The sequence below is a fragment of the Lynx canadensis genome, chromosome X, assembly GCF_007474595.2.
Source record: "Lynx canadensis isolate LIC74 chromosome X, mLynCan4.pri.v2, whole genome shotgun sequence".
NCBI lineage: Eukaryota > Metazoa > Chordata > Mammalia > Carnivora > Felidae > Lynx > Lynx canadensis.
The window spans coordinates 93946038-93967878 of record NC_044321.2 but is presented as its reverse complement, the minus strand read 5'-3'; the positions used below and the strand labels follow the sequence as shown (position 1 = coordinate 93967878).

General features: G+C 41.9%; 1 protein-coding gene across 3 annotated transcripts in view; it reads left to right on the top strand.

Moving 5' to 3' along the window:
* The window catches only part of KLHL13 (kelch like family member 13), a 205585-nt gene that overhangs the window by 157994 nt on the left and 25750 nt on the right, over positions 1-21841 (top strand). For all 3 annotated transcript variants that reach the window (XM_030305092.1, XM_030305086.2, XM_030305088.2), the window contains one exon: positions 2623-2764. In XM_030305092.1, the coding sequence (XP_030160952.1) occupies positions 2651-2764 (114 nt within the window). In that variant the 5' untranslated portion in view covers positions 2623-2650. The remainder of the gene's footprint in view (positions 1-2622; positions 2765-21841) is intronic.

Here is a 21841-nt window from a genome sequence, read left to right as displayed (position 1 = left end):
TGCTTGGATGTTTCATTAAAATAATTCTGTCTGAATGGAAATTTTCCGGTCAGGGGATACCAGTCTATTTCCCACTTTTCCAATTGATTCTATCATTTTAAATGTCTGCCTGCAAAAGCTGTTTAAAAGGGTGTGGGACTGTGTGCATGCTGTATGTCATGTATATAATTTAATTCTTTTTAAGGCTATTTCTGAAATTAGTAGAAAGCTATATTCATTTTCTTTTATGCTTGTAAAAATCTTATTTAAATGATTCTCTTTATTAAATATCCATGAGAGTTGAATAAAACATGGTCATATATTATTCATTTTTGGTTATACCATGGCTCTAATATCATTAAGGGGAATTGATGTCACCCTTGAGGCCAGAACTTTTGCTAATTGTTATAGGATTTAAAACCATTTGGTTGACGTGAGCATTCAAAAAGCAGGATCTTTATTAATATGGTATAGTCTTCAAACTATTTTCTTGTTCAGACTGATCAACTGAGATTATAGGCATGGTAGTGAACAAGTGAAATCTTCGTGATACCGGGTAGGCCAGAGTTAGAAAAACAAATAATTTGGGAGGCCCGGCTGGTTCAGCTGGTGGAGCGCGCGACTCTTGACCGCGGGATTCGATCCCCATGCCGGGTACAGAGCGTACTTAAAAAGAAAACCTTAACAAAGAAAAAAACAATAACAATTCCAGACGTAGGAAGTTAGAGGTAAATAGCAAACGCGGAGTTCTAGGGCTTGCAAATCTTTTCTTCCTCCTCCTTCCCCGGTGTCCATTTTAGCAGTCTGCATCGTGAATGTACAAACCCATTCACAGCCATGGGCTCCCTGCTCTTAGATGATTCAGAGACACCTCTGGCATCGTGTACCTAACGAAACGCAGGCCTGCTTAGTCTACGATAATAAAAGGTGGTACTGTGGTAATCAATTTTTAGTGTTACCTGGGGCTCCCTATTAAGTAGTTTGCATATTCTCTATGAAGACTAACTGACCTGGGGCGCCTGGGGGGCTCAGTCGGTTGAGCGTCCCACTTCGGCTCAGGTCATGATCTCCCGGTTTGTGAGTTCGAGCCCCGCGTCGGGCTCTGTGCTGACAGCTTAGAGCCTGGAGCCTGCTTCGAAGTCTGTCTCCCTCTTTCTCTGCTCCTCCCCCACTCGTGCTCTGCCTCAGAAATAAATAAACATTAAAAAAAAAAAAACAAAAACAACTAACTGACCTGTTGAATGCCAGGTCCCCCAGTGCTTTTTATGGATCCTGAAAAATTATTAACGTAATACGTACATGGGCATAGTTTGCATTTATTATTCCCACTTTTTATTTCTTGGAAAAGATGGAAATGCCACTAGGCTGTAGCTGTTTAACTAAATAATCCCCAAATGATGAATGAGAGATACTGCTAGAAAAAGAAATTAATTCACATATAAAATTTTTGTTCAGTTGGGGGTTGATTGGAATTATAACTCACGGGGGTGGCTCCCGAGTGGCTCAGTCGGTTAAGCACCAACTTGGGCTCGGGTCATGATCTCGCGGTTCTTGAGTTCGAGCCCCGCGTCGGGCTCTGTGCTGACAGCTCAGAGCCTGGAGCCTGCTTCGGATTCTGGGTCTTCCTTTTGCTCTGCCCCTCCCCCGCTCACGCTCTGTCTCTCTCTCTCTCTCTCAAAAATAAACATTAAAAAAATTTACAAAAAAGAATCACAACTAATGATAGAAGAGGAAGCAGTGTATTAATACATCAGTTAATCTTTGACTTTTATTAACAAAGTCTGCAGAGTTTAGAATCATACTAGACGTAGATTCAAATCCTGACCCAACTACTTTCATAATTTTGTGACCTTAGGTAATTTATTTAAACTTTTCTGTAGCCCATTTTTCCCTACCGCTAATACAAAGGAAATAATAATAGTACCTCTTGCTTTGGATTGTTTTTTTTTTTTTTTAATTTTTTTTAACGTTTATTGATTTTTGAGACAGAGAGAGACAGAGCATGAACGGGGGAGGGGCAGAGCAAAAGGAAGACCCAGAATCCGAAGCAGGCTCCAGGCTCCGAGCTGTCAGCACAGGGCCGACGCGGGGCTCGAACTCACGGACCGCGAGATCATGACCTGAGCCGAAGTCGGATGCTTAACCGACTGAGCCACACAGGCGCCCCAACTTTGGATTGTTTTAAGGATTATACGAAGTCATGTGTGTAAATTTCTTGACAAGTACATGACGCATAGTGACTATTCAATACATGATAGCTGTTATTTTTCTCTTTCCAAAATTAGGTATTCCAAAGTAATTTTAACTGTGAATAACACAATTTGATGTTGCTGCTACCACAACAGTACAATACCAAAAGCAATTATTCCAGCACTAAAAACACAAAAACCCTCCGTGAGTATAGTCTTGAACCAGCCTTTAGGTCGATTTCTCACTTCCAATTTATCTTTTCCGACCTCGAAAACGTTTTCCAAATACCTGTCATTTTCGTAGCAGCCTCAAATGCGACGAAACAAAATGCAGTCTATTCCGGAGTCAAGCGACTGGCCCTCGTGACTGATTGTCTCCCTAAATGAGGTCTTTATCGTGAGTTTTTTATCACCTTTTAATTGGCCTCTCTTTCCGATTTATAAAAATCTTCAGATCTCTGGTGGAGGACGAAGACCAGCACATGAAATTGTCCCTCGGAAGCAGCGAAATGGGTCTCTCGTCGCATCTGCAGTGTTCCAAGTCAGGAACCACACGCATCTTTACCAGCAACACCCACAGTTCCGTGGTGTTACAGGTAATCTGAGCGGTCTCTTCGGTGATTTTCAAGTGGCCCCAGAAACCACACAGGATGCTTGTGACGTGTGACGTGATGGTGGGGGCCGAGGGGCGTGCATGTGCATGGACAGAGTGCCTGTGGGAACTCTCTGTACTTCCCGTTCTCTTTTGCCGCGAACCTACAACTGCTCTTAAACAATTAAGTTTCGTGATCGCAAACAGAGCAAACAGACCTCAGAGAAGAAGCCTTGAGTGGAAAACTACATACCTTCCTGATGTTCAAAACAAAAAAGCCCCAGAGTTCGTTATTTGTTTTGTTTTTATGAAGAAGGTCTTGCTATCGGCCACTTTCCCAAAGAATGTTAGGTCTGGGAACATTGACTTTCCATTTTGTTTCAGCCAATATAAATATCACAGTGCCCTACGCCAAATTTTCTGGTTCCTCACTCATGACCTGTTTTAACTGTCACCTTGTTATCATAGTTCTGAAGATCATATTTATTGGTGTCTCAGCTCATTGATAGTAGTAGTAGGTGTGGGAATATAGATAAGGACAGCAGGACGTAAACACACTGATAGATGTAAGAGGTAACAAGTGCCAAAGGACAAGACGGAAATACAATAGAAAGCCAAGAGAAAAAAAAAACCAGATATCACAGACTGCGATGTGGTTGGGGCGCCTGGCGGCTCTGTGGGTCAAGCATCCGACTTCGGCTCAGGTCACGATCCCGCCATTCCCGAGTTCGAGCCCCGATTCGGGCTCTGTGCGGACAGCTCAGAACCTGGAGCCTGCTTTGGATTCTGTGTTTGTCTCTCTCTCTCTGCCTCTCCCCTGCTCACACTCTCTCTCTGTCTCTCAAAAACGAATAAATGTTAAAAACAAAAGGGGGGGGCGCCTGGGTGGCTTAGTCGCTTAAGTGTCTGACTTTGGCTCAGGTCATGATTTCACCGTTCCCTAGTTCAAGCCCCGCATGGGGCTCTGTGTTGACAGCTCTGAGCCTGGAGCCTGCTTCGGATTCTGTGTCTCCCTCTCTGTCTCTGCCCCTCCCCCGCTCATGCTCTGTCTCTCCCCAAAATAAGTAAACATTAAAGGAAAATTAAAAAAGAAAGAAAAAAAACTGCAATGTAGAGCTAATTAGCATAAGGATAAGCGGTCCCAGTACTTTTGACCATTGTGGACACTCCTTGACCTCTGAGGGCATTGCTGAATTAGAATAACAATATAATACTGGATGTCCATCAGTGTTTTCTAGATATAATCAAATCATATCAGTGTTCCCTCTAGGGAGATGGGAAAAAAAAAAGCAGTCTTTCTACCTGTATTTTCCGAACACATCTCCCCAGGTGAATTTCTTTTTTTTTTTTTTTTTTTTTAACGTTTATTTATCTTTGAGACAGAGAGAGACAGAGCATGAACAGGGGAGGGGCAGAGAGAGAGGGAGACACAGAATCCGAAACAGGCTCCAGGCTCTGAGCGGTCAGCACAGAGCCCAACGCGGGGCTCGAACTCACGGACCGCGAGATCGTGACCTGAGCCGAAGTCAGACGCTTAACTGACGAGCCACCCAGGGGCCCCTCCCCAGGTGAATTTCATGCATATTCCTGGCAAAGGACCATTGTATCTAGCGTATAGTGTTTCGTGGACGGTAGAGTGTATGGCACAGTAAGAGACGAGTTTTCGGCTTGCTGTGTGGCTTCGTTGTGTCACGTCGTTTTTCGGGGCTTTGTCTGTCTCCTCTCCAAAACGCATCTTGACCAGGAGATCTCGAAATTCCACTCTAGTTCCCCTCTGCGATTCGGTGACGTCGTATGTTCCAATATTTTGGTTTGGAACGGGAGCTGCGTTTTACAGTTTATCGTCCCATGGCTCTCTCATCAGCAGAAACGTGAGGGTCAGGAAGGGGAAGCCTTGTATCTCCTGGCATCTTGATGCCACATCCGGGCTTTCATTGTTGGTTATTCAACGCTATGGGAAGAGAGAAGGAGGCGTCAAGCAGATAGGAAACATCTGAGAGGAAGAGCTTTTTTTGTGTTACGTTAATCACTCCGAAGGAAAATTAAAAGAAACTCACTCACCCCTCCAGCATACACCCACCGTATCCATGCCCCTAGTCATGTGTTAAAGCCAATGTGCGTGCTCCTGCTAATTAAAAAAAAGGTTTTTTTTTACTGTTTATTTTTGAGAGAGAGAGAGAGACAGAGCGCGAGTGGGGGAGGGGTAGAGAGAGAGAGAGAGAGAGAGAGAGACACAGAATGCAAAGCAGGCTCCAGGCTCCGAGCTGTCCGCACAGAGCCCGACGCGGGGCTCGAACTTACAAACTAGGAGGTCACGACCTGTGCCGAAGTCGGACGTTTAACCGACTGAGCCACACAGGTGCCCCAACTCCTGCTAATTTTTCAAATGGCCTTTAAACCAGATAATGGAAGGCACTTTAGTGCAGTGATGCAGATTTAAGGCAGTGGTCCTCAAGCATGTCAGAATCACCAGGAGGAAGGCTTGTGGAAACAGTGAGCACTGGGCCCTACCCCAGCGTTTTGAAATCAGAAACTCAGATACATGTATTTTTAACACTTTCCCAGGTGGTGCTGCAGAGCCAAGGAACATACCTTTAGAACGACTATTCTAGAGACAGAGTCCTTCTTCCACCAAGAAAGATGGCCTCTCCCTTTCTCCCTACGTATCATATGGGGGGTGATAAGCTATTGTTTTAATATTTAAGCTACATGTGGAGTAGCTTATATATCCATCAACAGGGAAATGCTTACAGAAATTATGTTGCATAAGAACTATGTAATACTTTGCAGTCACCAAAGAGGGTGAAGTAAATCTGTGTGTAAGAATGGAAAGAGTATAGGGGCACCTCGGTGGCTCAGTCGGTTGAGCATCCGACTTCAGCTCAGGTCATGATCTCGTGGTTTGTGAGTTCGAGCCCCCCATCGGGCTCTGTGCTGACAGCTCAGAGCCTGGAGCCTGCTTTGGATTCTGTGTCTTTCTCTCACTGTCCCTCCCCTACTTGTGCTCTCTCTCTCTCTCTCTCTCTCTCTCTGTCTGTCTCTCTCTCAAAAAGAAACATTAAAAACATTACCAAAAAAAAAAAAAAAAAGAATGGAAAGAATATGTTAAATGAAAAAAGGGGCAGGACAGAGGCGGCATCTGCACATGATGAAATATTCTTCGGCTATGGGGGCGCCTGGGTGGCTCAGTCGGTTAAGCGTCTGACTTTGGCTCAGGTCATGATCTCACAGCTCGTGAGTTCAAGCCCCGCGTCGGGCTCTGTGCTAACAGCTTGGATTCTATGTCTCCCTCTCTCTCTGCCCCAACCCACTCGCATTCTGTCTCTGTCTCTCTCAAAAATAAATAAACATTAAAAAAAATTGAAAAAAAAAGAAATATTCTTCAGCTATGTATAGGAAAGAAGGTACTGACACACACACACAACAGAGATGAACCTTAAACACATTATGCTAAGAAAGAAAGACGCTTGCCACGAAAGCTGTCTTTTATATGATTCCATTCATACAAAGTGGCCAGAACAGGGAAATCCATAGAGACAGGAAGTAGACTAGTGGTTGCTTTGGGTTGGAGAGAATGTGAGGATTATGAGGGTGCTACGGGGCCCAGGGTTTCTTTTTGAGATGCCGAAAATATCCTAAAATTGTGGATACGGTTGCACGTGTTATCTTGAATGTACCCCAAACGGCGGAATTCTACACTATAAATGAGTGAGTTGTGTGGTATGTTAGCTAGATCATCATCATCAATCAGAAAGTTACAGGACAACATGTATCACATAATCCCATCTATTGGTAGAAAAAATAGACAATATGTGTACCTATATATGAACATATATGCACAGCCAAAGGTCTGGAAGCATCAGGGTGGCTGGTGAATGTTGTCTTAATACTTTCTACCCTGTACGATCCCGGCCCTGTTTAATTTTTTTTACAATGGAAATATTCTTGGGTGTCACCTGTGTAATTTACAAAATACCATTGCTGGCAGAGAGTCTCTCCTTTGTTCCTGCCTAATATATATATATAATTTATTATTATATTTATGAATCAATATAATTAATATTTATTAATATATGTTAAGTTGTTGGTGAAACACGTATAGCTGAGTCTTAGACACTTAGCTATATGGCGTTTTAGTTCAGGAGGGACAGTGATGTGAAAGGAACTAGAAACTTTGTATTGAGCAAAGGTGACCTTTCATCGACTGGCCTTTTTTTGTGGTGATGATGCTACTTTCCATGGTGGCTGAGAACTACCGGCCTCTACTGCTGTTGGCGGACCCTTGCTGTCTTTCAAAGTCAATTAAAAATGATGTTCTCACAATCGGAGATTTTTTTCCCTACAAGCACTGACAGAGAACTTTTTTCCATATCTGATCTTAGGTGTGTGGTTGTCAAGGGAACAAGTGAGAGAAGTGTTTCATGTGTAAATGTTATCATTGTTTTAAAATTAGCAGTCCTACAAACTTCAGCTCCAAAAGGCCTTCAAAGTAGCTGTCAGGGGAAGGGATCCCTGGGGAGAAGCCAGTTCATGAAGTCTCACTCAGCAGGATTTACCCCCTGGAAGACTCTAGTGGGAAAGGTGTGAGTTTTGGCCCCAACCGGAATCCTAATTGTACCACCAGCTGATTTATGTGACTTCGGGAATCTTCTCTCCTCTCTGGGCCAGTTTCCTTATCTGTGATGTGGGTAGGGGATGTGAGGATTAAATGCGACAATTAAAGTAAGATACATAATAAATACTCATTTGGGGGCACCTGGATGGCTTTGCCCGTTGAGTATCCGACTTCGGCTCAGGTCGTGATCTCACGGTTCTTGAGTTCAAGCCCCGCATTGGGCTCCCTGCTATCAGCACAGAGCTTGCTTTGGATCCTCCGTCCCCCACCTCTGCCTCTCCAACCCCTGGTGTGTGCGTGCGCTCTCTCTTTCTCTCTCAAAAATAAACATTAAAAAATTAAAAACAAATATCCCTCTCGTTTGAGCCAAACGGAACGTGTTGGAGGAAAGGTAGCTGACCTCAAGTGATGGGTGTGCCAAATAAGGCATCCGTGTGGTTGACCGGATCAGCTCTTGCAGATTCCTCATCTCCATTAAACAGGCTTTATCTAGCAAACTAGGCTGTCGAAGAAAGTGCCTAAAGAATTTTCATACCTAATAGGCTTGGATTCCTAGACCCTTGAACAAATCCCAGGAGACTCCGTTTTACATTCCCACCCACAATGCATGAGGATTACGATTTTTCCATATTCTTGGCAACACTAATTTTCTGCCTTTTTGATTCTAGCTGTGCTGGTAGGTGTGAAGCGGAATCTCAGGGTCTTGATTTGTCCTTCCCTGATTGCCAGTGATGTTGAGCGTCTTTTCATTTGTGCTCGTGGCCATTTGTGTCTGTATCATCTTTGAAGAACCACCCCGTTCAGATCCTTTGCCCCATTTTTAGTTGGGTTATTTATCTTCTTATTATTCAGTCGTGAGCGTTCTTTATGTATTCTAGATACAAATCCCTTATGGGAACATGATTTGCAAGTATTTTCTCCCAGCAACTTTCTTTTTTTTTTTTTTAAGTTTATTTTTTGAGAGACAGAGAGGTGTGGGGCACAGAGAGAGAGAGAGAGAGAGAGAGAGAGAGAGAGCAAGTCAGGAAGGGGCAGAGAGAAATCCCAAGCAGGCTCCACACTGTCAGCGAAGAGCCCGACGCAGGGCTCGAACTCACAACCCGTGAAATCATGACCTGAGCCAAAATCAGGAGTCAGATACTCAACCGACCGAGCCACCCAGGGACCCCTTTGGTTTTGTAGTCCTCAGTTCTGTCGTAGTTGCCTTGCCAATCCCCTATGCTTTATGCATTCGATCATCTGATCTTTGTTTCTGCTTTACCTTAGTAGAGTTCACAGGACAGATAGTCAAGGCGAACGCTGGGAGACTTGGGACTTGTCACTGTTCTCTTAACATATATATTTTTCCGCACTTCGATCTTTGCACCCATTTCCTCTTCCTGAAATGCCTTTATTTTCCTTTTTGTTTCTAGTTAACCCCTACTTACACATAATGATCCCCATCTTTTTTTTTTTTTAATGTTTATTTTATTATTTTTGAGAGAGCGCGTGAGCAGGGGAGGGGCAGAGAGAGAGGGAGACACAGAATCTGAAGCAGGCTCCGGGCTCCGAGCTGTCAGCGCAGAGCCCGGTGCGGGGCTCGAACCCACGAACTGCAAGATCATGACCTGAGCTGAAGTCGGACGCTTAACTGATTGAGTCACCCAGGTACCCCATAATGATCCCCATCTTAAATTGTACATAATAAAACTGGAATTCTGGTTTTGCCCTCAACTCATGTCCTTCCCACTACAGTTATGCCTTGGGTAATCCTGCACCGCGGGACTTCTTAAAACGGTCCCTCCCATTGGCCTGTTGCCCTGACAGCTACTTTAAATGCCTTTTGAAGCTAGAGTTCGTGTGAGCCAGGCAGAGTTAGTGGCTTCTCTTCCTTCCTCTGCGTCCTCGTTAATATGACCTATCAGTGCGATCCACAACTCCCAGGGTCCAATTTCTTGTTTCTGTATGCCTACGATCTAGTGCTGGGGTACTTGGTGAATGCTTAACAAGGGCCCGTCGTCGTCATCATCATCGTTATTATTGTTATATTTATTATTGTCATTAAAAGAGATAATATATACAAAGAGCCTAGCCCATTAGCTGGCACAGAGAAAGTACTCCATGCTTTTCGTTGCTACTATTGGTATTGTTTGTGGAATAAATGAATTTGAGTGGCAGTTATAATAACTTTCGTGTATTCTTGCTTCATTGATGCTTTAAACAACATTGGGAGGCAGAAAACCCAAGAATTGTCTCCATTTTATAGATCGGGAAACTGAAGCTCAGGGAGCTTGAATACAGGTTTTCTGACTGTAAATTTGTTTGTATAATCTGTTTTTATGATTAGTTTCTTCTGATCTTGCTCTAAACTCTATCATCTTTTTAAACATAATGTCTGTCAATACTAAGTTTTCATTGACGGTTAAGTGTAAGAACATTTATTAATTAAGGCTGACAGATAATTTGTTGTGAATGATAGAGCAAAGATTCTATTCTTTTTTTTTTTTTAAGATTTTCTTTAAAGTAATCTCTGCACCCAACGTGAGGCTTGAACTCACAACCCCGAGATAAACAGTGATCTAGAAGTCAAACACGGGTGAGGTATCCTCAGAGTATTAGCTCCTGACTTGCTAATAAATGTCAGCAATAAACTGGTTGAGGTGACATTACTAAATGAACATTTGCCCGTGTTAACTAAAGAGAGAGAAAAGATATATCACTTTATGCTTAACAGCTTTGTAATAAAAAGTCCACTAAAGTGAAAAGAAAAAGTCCCATGGTCTTCAGATTGAGCTAGCCAGGTGCCCCATAAAGATTTTATTCTTTCTTTTTTTATGTTTATTTGGATATTTTGAGAGAGAGAGAGAGAGAGAGAGAGAGAGAGAGAGTGAGCAGGGGAGGGTCGGGGAGAGAGAATCCCAAGCAGGCTCCGCGCTGTCAGTGTGGAGCCTGATGCGGGGCTCGAACTCAGGGACCGTGAGATCATGACCTGATCCAAAATCAAGAGTTGGACATTCAACCGACTGAGCCACCCAGGCGCCCCATAAAGGTTTTATTCTTAATAGAAATAGTAAAATTATGCAGAACGTCTTCTGGCATAATTAGAAAAATTAGGAAAAAAAACAAAGCAAACAAACGAAACAGAGAAAAAAAATTGTCAACTGCCGGTTGGACACATCCTTGTTAGGACAAGGGAGGCCATAACTGTAGTACCACGTTTCAGCTAGTGGCAGTGTATATTAATTGTAGAATATTTACCTAGGTAGAAACAACTTACTTCTTTCTTTAAAAAAATGTTTATTTATTTTTGAGAGAGAGAGAGAGAGAGAGAGAGAGACAGAGGATGCAAAGCAGGTCCTGCGCTCACACCAGAGAGACAGATGTGGTGCTCAAACCCACGAACCGCGAGATCATGACCCGAGCCGAAGTCAACCGACTGAGCCACCCAGGCGCCCCACAACAAATTATTTCTTGACTGTTGGCTGTGCTTACTCAGACCTACAGAGTTTCAAACTGCCTCCCGGCTCTGGGTGTCTAGGTTCCTAATTGGCGTTTTCTCAGGTTAAGATTGATACCTACCAGACTGTTCTTTCTATATTTTTCTCCGTTTTTATCTATTTATTATTTTTTCTACCCAGTTTTAGTTGCGAAACCAATGAAAGATCATTTTATAGTCTCAGACTATTATCTGTATAGTGCAACGTTAAAGAAATGAATTATCCCAAGAGCCTATACAAATTAGCTGGTGTGGCCTTCCAGTGGACTCACTTTCCGAAATGCTTATCCTAAGGTAGATGTTTGGGTTGCTGATCACGTCGTGTTGATGACCTCTACCCTATTTTAAACTTTTATGATCATAAAATAAACAACTTAAAAATGTATTGCTAGGGCACTTGACTGGCTCAGTGAGTAGAGCATGGGACTCTTGATCTTGGGGTCGTGAGTTCAAGCCCCCTGTTGGGGGTAGAGTTTACTTAAAAAAATTCAAAAATAAAAATGTGCTGTTAACATAAGCAAGTGAAGCATAATAGATAAATGGACAAAGAAGATGTGGGCTATATACATACATACACACATATATATAATGAAATATGACTCAGCCATAAGAAAGGCCGAGGTCTTGCCATTTGTGACAACATGGATGGACCTAGAGGGTTTTATGCTAAGTGAAATAATCTATTTGATAAAAGAAGAGCTCCCATAATCTAGATGGTTGAAGTTTTTATCAAAATGAAACTTGTGGGGCGCCTGGGTGGCGCAGTCGGTTAAGCATCCGACTTCAGCCAGGTCACGATCTCGCGGTCCGTGAGTTCGAGCCCCGCGTCAGGCTCTGGGCTGATGGCTCAGAGCCTGGAGCCTGTTTCTGATTCTGTGTCTCCCTCTCTCTCTGCCCCTCCCCCGTTCATGCTCTGTCTCTCTCTGTCCCAAAAATAAATAAATAAAAATAAATAAATAAATAAATAAACATTTAAAAAAAAAAAATGAAACTTGTAATTTCTTTACTTCAGTTTCCTAAATGGCCGCCAAAATAGAGAAATGAGTGTGTGATTTTTCTTGGGAATAGCTTTTTCGGTACTCGGGACGGGTAGGATACAGTAAGGTATTCTAATCCTTTCACAGTTGACTGTGTATCTTTACGACTTTCAGTCTACGTTAGTATCTTCTTATCCTACGCTCTCAAATGAGATGTTGTCATTGTTGTTATTATTTAGCGTATATTGAAGTAACAGCACGTACCAACCGATAAAGATGCCCTAATACATGATTTCCATTTCTGATTGTTTGTTGCCAGTATAGAATAATACAATTTGTTGATGATTATTGACCTTGTGTCTTGCAATCTTGACAAACTGACTTACTCTGGGAGGCTGTTGGTAGATTCTGTGGGGTTTTCCACGTAGACAGTCATTTTCCCTATAAATAAAGATACGTTTGTTTCTTTTTTTCCCAGTCTGATGCTGTTTATTCCATTTTCTTGCCTTATTGCACTACACGGGAACTCCAGAAAAATGTCCATTAGCAGCGGTTGCGTATACATTCTTGCTTTTTGCTGATATTTGTGGGGGTGGGGAGCATTCATTCTTTGACCATTAATTATGATGCTAGCTATAGGCTTGAGGAAGTTCCTTTCTGTTCATAATTGGCTGAGAGTCCTGTTCGGTGTTTTTCATCGGAAATGGATGTTGCATTTTGTCAAATGCTTTTTTGCACCTATCGAGATGATCTCATCATTTTTCTTGGTTCGTCTGCTAATACTGTGAATTATGTTGATTGATTTTTGAACGCTAAAGCAACCATACACTGAAGGAACAAACCCCATGATGTATTATCTTCTTTCTATATATTATTACATTTGATTTGCTAAAATTGTAGGAATTTTTCCATCTGTACTCATGAGGAATTTTGGTTTTAGTCTTCTTAGTTTTCTTATCTCTGTCTGGTTTTGATATTAAGATAATGCTGGCGGGGCGCCTGGGTGGCTCAGTCGGTTGAGCGGCCGACTTCGGCTCAGGTCATGATCTCGCAGTCCGTGAGTTTGAGCCCCGCGTCAGGCTCTGTGCTGACAGCTCGGAGCCTGGAGCCTGTTTTGGATTCTGTGTCTCCCTCTCTCTGACCCTCCCCCGTTCATGCTCTGTCTCTCTCTGTCTCAAAAATAAATAAACATTAAAAAAAATTAAAAAAAAAAAGATAATGCTGGCTTTGTTGATATTAGGATAATGCTGGCTTTGTTGAATGAATTGACACATGTTCCCACCTCTTAATTTTCTGGATATGTTTCTGTAGAACTGGTGATATTTCTTCCTTAAATGTTTCGTGGAATTCACCAGAGAAAATTCAGTTTTATAGTAGACATATAGCTATTCGGGTTATTTATTTCTTGTGGAGTTATTTTAGCAGCCCGTGTCTTTCAAGGAATTTATCCATTTCAACTGAGTTGTCAAGTGTATTGGCATACAATTGTTCATATTTACTCACTATTCTTTTAAAAGCTATACAATGTCTAGTAATCTCACCTCTCTCAATCCTGGTATTGGTAATTTGTGTTTTTTCTCTTTATTTCCCTAATCTAACTAGAGTTTTATCAAACGTATGTAGCTTTCCAAAGAACCAAACCTTTTTGGGTTTTATTGTTGTTGTTTTTCTCTTTCTGTATTACATTTCATCAGTTTCCTCTCTGATCTTTATTATTTCCATTTTCCTGCTTTTTGTGATTAAGCTGCTATTTAACTGCTAGTTTCTGTTAGTTTTCAATGTTTATTTATTTTGAGAGAGAGCAAGCCAGCAGGGGGAGGGGCAGAGTGAGCAAGCACGCACGAGAGAGAGAGAGAGAGAGAGAGAGAGAGAGAGAATCCCAAGCAGGCTCTGCACTATCTGTGTTGAGTCCGGGGTGGGGCTTGAACTCACAAACTGTGAGATCATGACCTGAGCCAAAATCAAGAGTTGGCTGCTTAACTGACTGAGCCACCCAGGCACCTCAATTTCTAGTTTCTTAAGGAGGAAGCTGAAGTCTTTCATCAGACTGATAATAAATATTCTTTCCTCAGAAATCTATTTTGCCTTAGTTTATGTCATGCCAGGTTTTTTTGTTTTTTGTTTTTCCACTAAGCTTTGTGCCCAACATTGGCCTTGGACTCATGACCCTGAGATTAAGAGTCACATGTTCTACTAACTGAGCCAGCTGGGCACCTCATGCCAGCTTTACTTTCTTTCTTTCTTTCTTTCTTTCTTTCTTTCTTTCTTTCTTTCTTTCTTTCTTTTTTGTTAAAATTTTTTTAATGTTTATTTATTTTTGAGAGAGAGAGACAAAGTGTGAGCAGGAGAGGGGCAGAGAGAGAGGGAGACACAGAATTAGACGCAGGCTCCAGGCTCTGAGCTGTCAGCACAGAGTCCGACACGGGGCTCGAACTCACGAACCATGAGATCATGACCTGAGCTGAAGTCGGATGCTCCACCGACTGAGTCACCCAGACGCCCCCATTTTATTTATTTTTGAGGGAGACTGTTTTTTGATCTCCGTAGCCCTCTGTCTCTGCAGATCTCTTCTCCTGTGTTCTGCCCTACAAACCTAGCTGCCTTAACTCCCTCGACATTCGCAGGGAGAATGCCATGCTTCATGTGGGTTCCTCCTCCCTGTACCTCTGTCTTGGAAAGTCCAGAACAATCATGGGGCTCATCTAACTTGCTTCTCATCTTTCACAGATCCCTGTCCTTCATCCAGTCTTTTACTGTTTTTTTGTTTTGTTTTGTTTTTTCATATATTTTGTCTGGTTTTAAGTTGTTTCAAGAGGTAAGGTAAATCCAGTCCCTGTTCTTTTATCTTTGCTGGAAACAAAAAATCTAGAGGCTATAATTAAATGCCAAATCGTGAGACTCAGGCTAACGGTGCCTGATTATTTTGGAGATTTGGTTAGAGATAGCTTTACAAAGGAGGTCAAATTTGAACTGGGCTTTGAAGGAGGGAAGCTATTGTATGTGAAAAATAATGGCATAAATAAAGGGACTAGAAAAAAGGTAAGCCTGGTTTTTACCGATGAGCCAGTCTAGACTACAACCTGAAATAATGAACAATAAGGTTGAACCGTTGAGCTGGGCCGTTAGAAAAAAATAAATCTTTAAATTCCAGAGGCACCTGGCTGCCTCAGTCAGTAGTGCCTGCGACTCTTGATCTCGGGGTTGTGTGTTCGAGCCCCACGTTAGGTATAGAGATTACTTAAAAATAAAATCTTAAGAAACAAAACAAAACAGGGGCGCCTGCGTGGCTCAGTCGGTTGAGTGTCCGACTTCGGCTCAGGTCATGATCTCACAGTTCGTGAGTTCAGACCCCGCGTCGGGCTCTGTGCTGACAGCTCAGAGCCCGGAGCCTGCTTCCGAATCTGTGTCTCCCTCTTTCTCTGCCCCTCCTCCCCACGTGCTCTGTCTCTCTCTGCCTCTCAAAAATAAAGAAAACTAATTTAAAAAAATTTTTTTTAAAGAAACAAAACAAAACAAAACAAATCTGAAAATTCCTATATTGTGATATAGTGCTGATAGAAAGCCCTTAGAAGTATTTAGGCTCGGGGCGCCTGGGTGGCGCAGTCGGTTAAGCGTCCGACTTCAGCCAGGTCACGATCTCGCGGTCTGGGAGTTCGAGCCCCGCGTCAGGCTCTGGGCTGATGGCTCAGAGCCTGGAGCCTGTTTCTGATTCTGTGTCTCCCTCTCTCTCTGCCCCTCCCCCGTTCATGCTCTGTCTCTCTCTGTCTTAAAAATAAATAAACGTTGGAAAAAAAAAATTAAAAAAAAAAAAGAAGTATTTAGGCTCTAGGCAGTGTTGTATAATAAGAGCAGTTTAATTAATATTAATATAAACTTTTATATCCATTCTATAGATCTCTTTTACTTTAAACATGCATCTGTTCCTTTTGTGTCCTCTGAATTAAACATGGATATGGCATTGTTTTCATCAAATGCATTATATTTACTTAGAGACTGGGAAAAAACCCATTCTTTAACCTTCTTTTCTTTCTTTTTTTTTTTTTAATGTTTATTTCTGAGACAGAGAGAGATAGAGCATGAGCAGGGGAGGGCAGAGAGAGAGGGAGACACAGAATCCAAAGCAGGCTCCAGGCTCTGAGCTGTCAGCACAGAGCCCGACATGGGGCTTGAACTCACAAACCGTGAGATCATGACCTGAGCTGAAGTCAGTCGCTCAACTGACTGAGCCACCCAGGCACCCCAACCTTCTTTTCTTTAGTTCCTTTATCTTTGTTTGTAAAACCTATTTTCCACTAATACTCTTTATTGCTCTTCTCAGAATGTGTTTCCTTCTTCTCCCACTTCCTTTTCAAAATTATACTGATCAAAACTAGATACAATATGCTAGTGAGTTACTTCCAGTGCATAATTTAATGGAAAGATTTGCTTCCCAGATTGCTTTTTAATACCTGAAATTATCATTCTAGCCTTTTTCACAATGACATTATATTTAATTTGAAAGCTATTGACATTCAGGGCGCCTGAGTGGCTCAGTCGGTTAAGTGTCCAACTTCGGCTCAGGTCATGATCTCACTGCTCATGGGGTCGAGTCCTGTGTCGGGCTCTATGCTGACAGCTCAGAGCCCGGAGCCTCCTTTGGATTCTGTATCTCCCTCTCTCTCTCTCTCTGCCCCTCTTCCACTCATGCTCTGTCTCTCCATCTCTCTCTTGCTCAAAAATAAATAAACATTAAAAATTTTTAAGAAAGAAAAATGAAAGCTATCGACATTCAACCAACTTTTGGTAGTAATTACTTGTAGCTCATATGGTTTCTATATTATAGTTGTGTAACGTCAACGCATATCCCCTTGTATTTTAATATGATCATTTAAAATTTTATCACATTCATTTAAGATGTCTCAGTCCTTCAGGGTATTACATAGGTACCTCCCTCTATTTAAAACAATTTTCTTAACAAAAAATATTTTTTTTTTAATTTTTTTTTTTAAATTTTTTTTTTCAATGTTTATTTATTTTTGGGACAGAGAGAGACAGAGCATGAACGGGGGAGGGGCAGAGAGAGAGGGAGACACAGAATCGGAAACAGGCTCCAGGCTCCGAGCCATCAGCCCAGAGCCCGACGCGGGGCTCGAACTCACGGACCGCGAGATCGTGACCTGGCTGAAGTTGGACGCTTAACCGACTGCGCCACCCAGGCGCCCCACAAAAAATATTTTTTTAAGTTCATTTCATTTATTTTGAGAGAGAGAGTGAGAGAGCACGCGCACAGCAGGGGCAGAGAGAGAAGGGGAGAGAGAGAATCCCAAGCAGGATCTGCACTGTCCGCACAGAGCCCGATGCGGGGCTCAAACTCACGAACCATGAGATCATGACCTGAGCTGAGGTCAAGAGTTGGACGCTTAACCAACTGAGCCAGTTAGGCGCCCCTATTTAATAGGAATTGAAGTTTTGATACATTGGGTTAGTTTAATACAGGGGATAGAAAAAGGGTTTGTTTTTTTTTTTTTTGTTTTGTTTTTGAATGCTCTGGTTTTTTTCCCCCAAAGGATGTGAAGAAGAAGAAAAAAATAGATATGGGAAGAGTTATAGGAGGGGGAAAGGGAAACATTAGAGTAAAGAAGCCAAGAACAGATAATAATCTCCACATCAATGGAACCCAAGGCCCAGAAGAAATAGAAAAATCGAGAACTAAGATATGGATTGGGGCAGAAAGAAGTTTAGTTTAAAGCAATAGGAACCATTTTACAGATACTCTAAAAAACTGGAAACTTTGTGCAGTTTTGCGTAAACCAGAGCTGTATCGATAGACAGTGAACTAGCATATGGAAACAGACAACACGCCTTATAGCATTTGGACAAGAGGAATGAGTACAAATGTGGTGGAAGAAAATGATTTTATATTAAAAGGACACATTTTAAGTGTGCAGGGGATCTTTTTTTTTTTTTTTTTAAGTTTTGTTTTACTTGTTCAAGTAATCCGTACATCCCACATGGGGCTCACACTCACGACCCCGAGATCAAGAGTTGCATGCTCTTTCGACTGAACCAGTCAGGCGCCCCATCAGGGTGTCTTTGAGAGTCTTCCTTGAGTTGAATGGGGGAGGAAATGTATAAGACTAAAAGCGAAAGATAAATCTATAGAAGGCAGGTAAGACCTGTGGAGAATGACCTCCCCCTCTCTTTGAATGTGTGCACCCTTCACAAGATTAGAGTATAAAAGTTGTTTAGAGAAACTAACAACATACAGATTCTAAATATCTTGTTAGCGTGCTGTTATCTGTAGAGAACTGTAGTCTCTTTAGACAAAGCTGGGATATACAGATAACAGCCGCCAAGAAGATATTTAGAATCTGTATGAATATAATCTGAATTGACAGATTCTTATTTGGATACAGATAGCAATAGTCAGGAATAAAATTGGCAAATACGGAATTGGATGGCAGGATTGTTCATTTATACATTTGAAAGTAAAGGCTGTGAAATATACAAAAAGGGAAACTACTTTATAGGCAGTAAAAATAAAGGCAAAACCTCACAAACCAGACACTTTGCCAAAGGTAGGTAAATTAAGCTTAGAATAGAAGATATTCAGAGTGCGATAAAAGTGGCCTATGAGCTTCAGCTTCCTTTCTTGGGGGCCGCCAGATTATACTGAGGAAGGGTAGAGGATTTTTTTCTTTCCTTTTTTTTTTTTTAAGACAGTGCAAAGGGAAACAAAACGATCAGGTTTGTGAAGAGGGTGAGAGCTCCTGGTGACTTGGCCGGGCTGTCCAAACCGTGAAGATTGAGTCTGTACCTCAACAGGCAGTTTTAATAGAATATGGACAAAATGAGAAATGACACAGATAATGATACGGGAAGCATTCGCTCTTCCTTTTTTCAAAAGGAACAAGAAGGAATAATAAATAGTAGGCGTGGAGCGTACTGACATTACGCAGTTCCCAGTATGAAATAGCTGTAGGAATATTTTAAAGACAGAAGGGCCAGCAAATGAACCGAGGTTTTTGTTTGGGTTTTTTTTTTTTTTGTTGTTGTTTTAGTAGAAGAAGATAATGGATTGGATGCAATCACTGCTTTTGACAGAATAAGCCATGATTGCCTTTCACAGGCATTATCTCCGTATGTACACCTTCGAGAAGATTCAGAAATTTTTTCATGAATAAAAATAAAGCAAGGTGGCATAGAGTGCCCAGTCTCACTTCGTTGGTATTTTGGCGTCTTTTTTTTGCCAGTGCCCAGGGCATAATCAGTTTCCCAAGATAAACCGTATGCTTCAACTTGCCAGAAGCTTCTAAAACTTTCACGGTACATCTTCTCCAAACCAACAGTTCCACTTTTACAAGTGATGCCCACAAGATCTACTTACACGAGTGAGGGTATGTACGAGGAGCTTTCTTGCAGCATTGCTCGTAATGGCAAAAGTTGTCATATATATATATATATGACACACATATATACACACACATATATACACATACACATACACATATATACATATGTATATGTCATATATATATATACACACACACACACACACACACACACATACACACACACTCACACCCCTCCTCCCCACCCACACACACAAGCAAACGATAGATTATGCATATGTATAGAAAGAGGCCTGGGGCACCTGGGTGGCTCCGTTGGTTGAGCATCCAACTCTTGATTTCGACACAGGTCATGATGTCAGGGCTGTGGGATCGAGCCCCATGTCAGGCTCGGTGCTGAGCGTGGAGCCTGCTTGAGAGTCTCTCTCCCTCTGCCCTGCCTCCACTCTAAAATTTAAAAAAAATAATAAAGAAAGAAAAAAGAGGCCTGGACGTATATATCCCAAGCTGTTAGTGGTAGTTACTTCCTGTAAGTAAGTAACAGTAGTAGACTTTTGGTTTTCCATTTATATCCTGTACTTTTATAACAAGCAGATATTTCATTTTTTTTTTAACTTGCAATTTATCTGAAAGAGAAAAAAGCCAAGCCCTTGTGGATCATTTAGCGATGGGAAATGGAAAATACCGAGGGTGGGGTATATAACGTTTGTGTTTATAGAAGAAAAGAGGCATTTGTGAACGAGTTGATATTTGTGAACAGAAACATATGTCAGTCACTGTTGGAGAAAGAAAAATATGATACATAATCCTGTTCTAAAGTATATGTATAATGTATAAATATTTTTGGAATAAAAACATTACTATCTCTCTCCAGAGAGAAAGTGGCTGGATCACATTATCTCTTTGAAGTTCTAGTTCTGTGGATGCAAGCATTTGCTTTAAAAAGCAATTTAAAGATTATGATGAGATGTTTAGACTGAGATTTATATTATACATATGTGTAGCATCAGTATTTCTAAAACTGCATTTGTCAGTATGTCATGCCTTTTGCTTCTTAAATTCGTGAAGCACAACCGTAAAGAGAAGTTTTATTTGGGGTCATGAAAATACGAAGGGGATGGAACACTCCTTGCTATTAGTTCTTGTTGTGTCACATTATTGCATTACGTTGTATATTGGAAGGTAATTTGTATGAGTTTCTTCATGATTTTTTATAATCACACATCACCGTTTTGAAACTGTAGAGTCAATCTTGTGAAAATCTCCATTTCTGGGCCTTATTATTAAATTACATATTCTCTCCTTTTTGTGCATTTGATCAGCCTGTTATAATCACAAAATGTTTTATTCTCCCAAGAACAGATCAAAGTGGGAGGGCGGCGAGGGGCTCCTGGGTGGCTCAGTCGGTTGAGCATCTGACTCTTGATTTTGACTCAAGTCTGATCTCACAGTCATGAGATCAAGGCCCACATCAGGCTCTGTGCAGAAAGTGGAGCCTGCTTGGGATTCTCTCTCTCTCTCCCTCTCTCTCACTGCCCTTCCCCCATTCATGGTGTCCCTCTCTCTTTCTCTCTCTCTCTCTCAAAATAGATAAATAAATATTAAAAAGGAGGGGGGGGCACCTGGGTGGCTCAGTCGGTTAAGTGTCCAACTTTGGCTCAGGCCATGATCTCCTGGTTCATGGGTTCAAGCCCCGCGTCGGGCTCTGTGCTGACAGCTCAGAGCCTGGAGCCTGCTTCGGATTCTGTGTCTCCCTCTTTCTCTTCCCCTTCCCCTGCTCACATTCTCTCTCTCTCTCTCAAAAATAAAATAAACATTAAAAAAAAGAATGGATCAAAGGAACAGCTGCCTATTTGTCATCGGTTGGGACTATCATGGGAGTGGGCGGAAGGGCTAACTGACAACCCTCTTCTTGCCAGAGCCCTCTTCATCCTCTGAATCGTGGGTGGTAGCTTATTAATTCTTCACTAAACTTTAGGCATTTGGGGACAATGATGTCTCACGTTGGAGCTACCCGGGCTCTTTCTTCCAAAGATAATTACATTCCAAACTTGAAACCTGAAAGATAATTGGCTAGGCCACAGCAACGTACGGAGTGTAAGGATATCTAAGACAATCTCTAATTCTCAAAGACACGGAACAATCTAGTTACTAGCAATGAACTCCTGTCTTGCAGTTAACACAGATTATCTATGCCTTTCTTTCTCAAAAAATAAAAACTAAAACAAAAACAAGGTGTCTCAGGAATACACTAAAAAAGAACCATTCATCTATTATTATGGAGAGCAGTGCTATATATCGCCCTAACCATGCCCATGGGAAAATGAAAGTGTACTTGGCAATTTCTTTTCAAAATAAGATAAAACGGGCGCCTGGGTGGCTCAGTCAGTTAAGCATCCGACTGCTGCTCAGGTCACGATCTTACATTTCGTGGGTCCAAGCCCCGCATAGGGCTCTGTGCTGACAGCTCAGAGCCTGGAGCCTGCTTCGGATTCTGTGTCTCCCTCTCTCTGCTCCTCCCCTGACCATGCTCTATCTCTCAAAAATAAACAAACATCAAAATAAGCTAAAACCAGTCGTCGCGTGAATAAGTGAATGTATATACTCTTTCCATATTTGTTCTTAATCTAAATCAGTCATAATTTTATCTTTTTCCTACTGTGAATTAAATATACATTGTCAT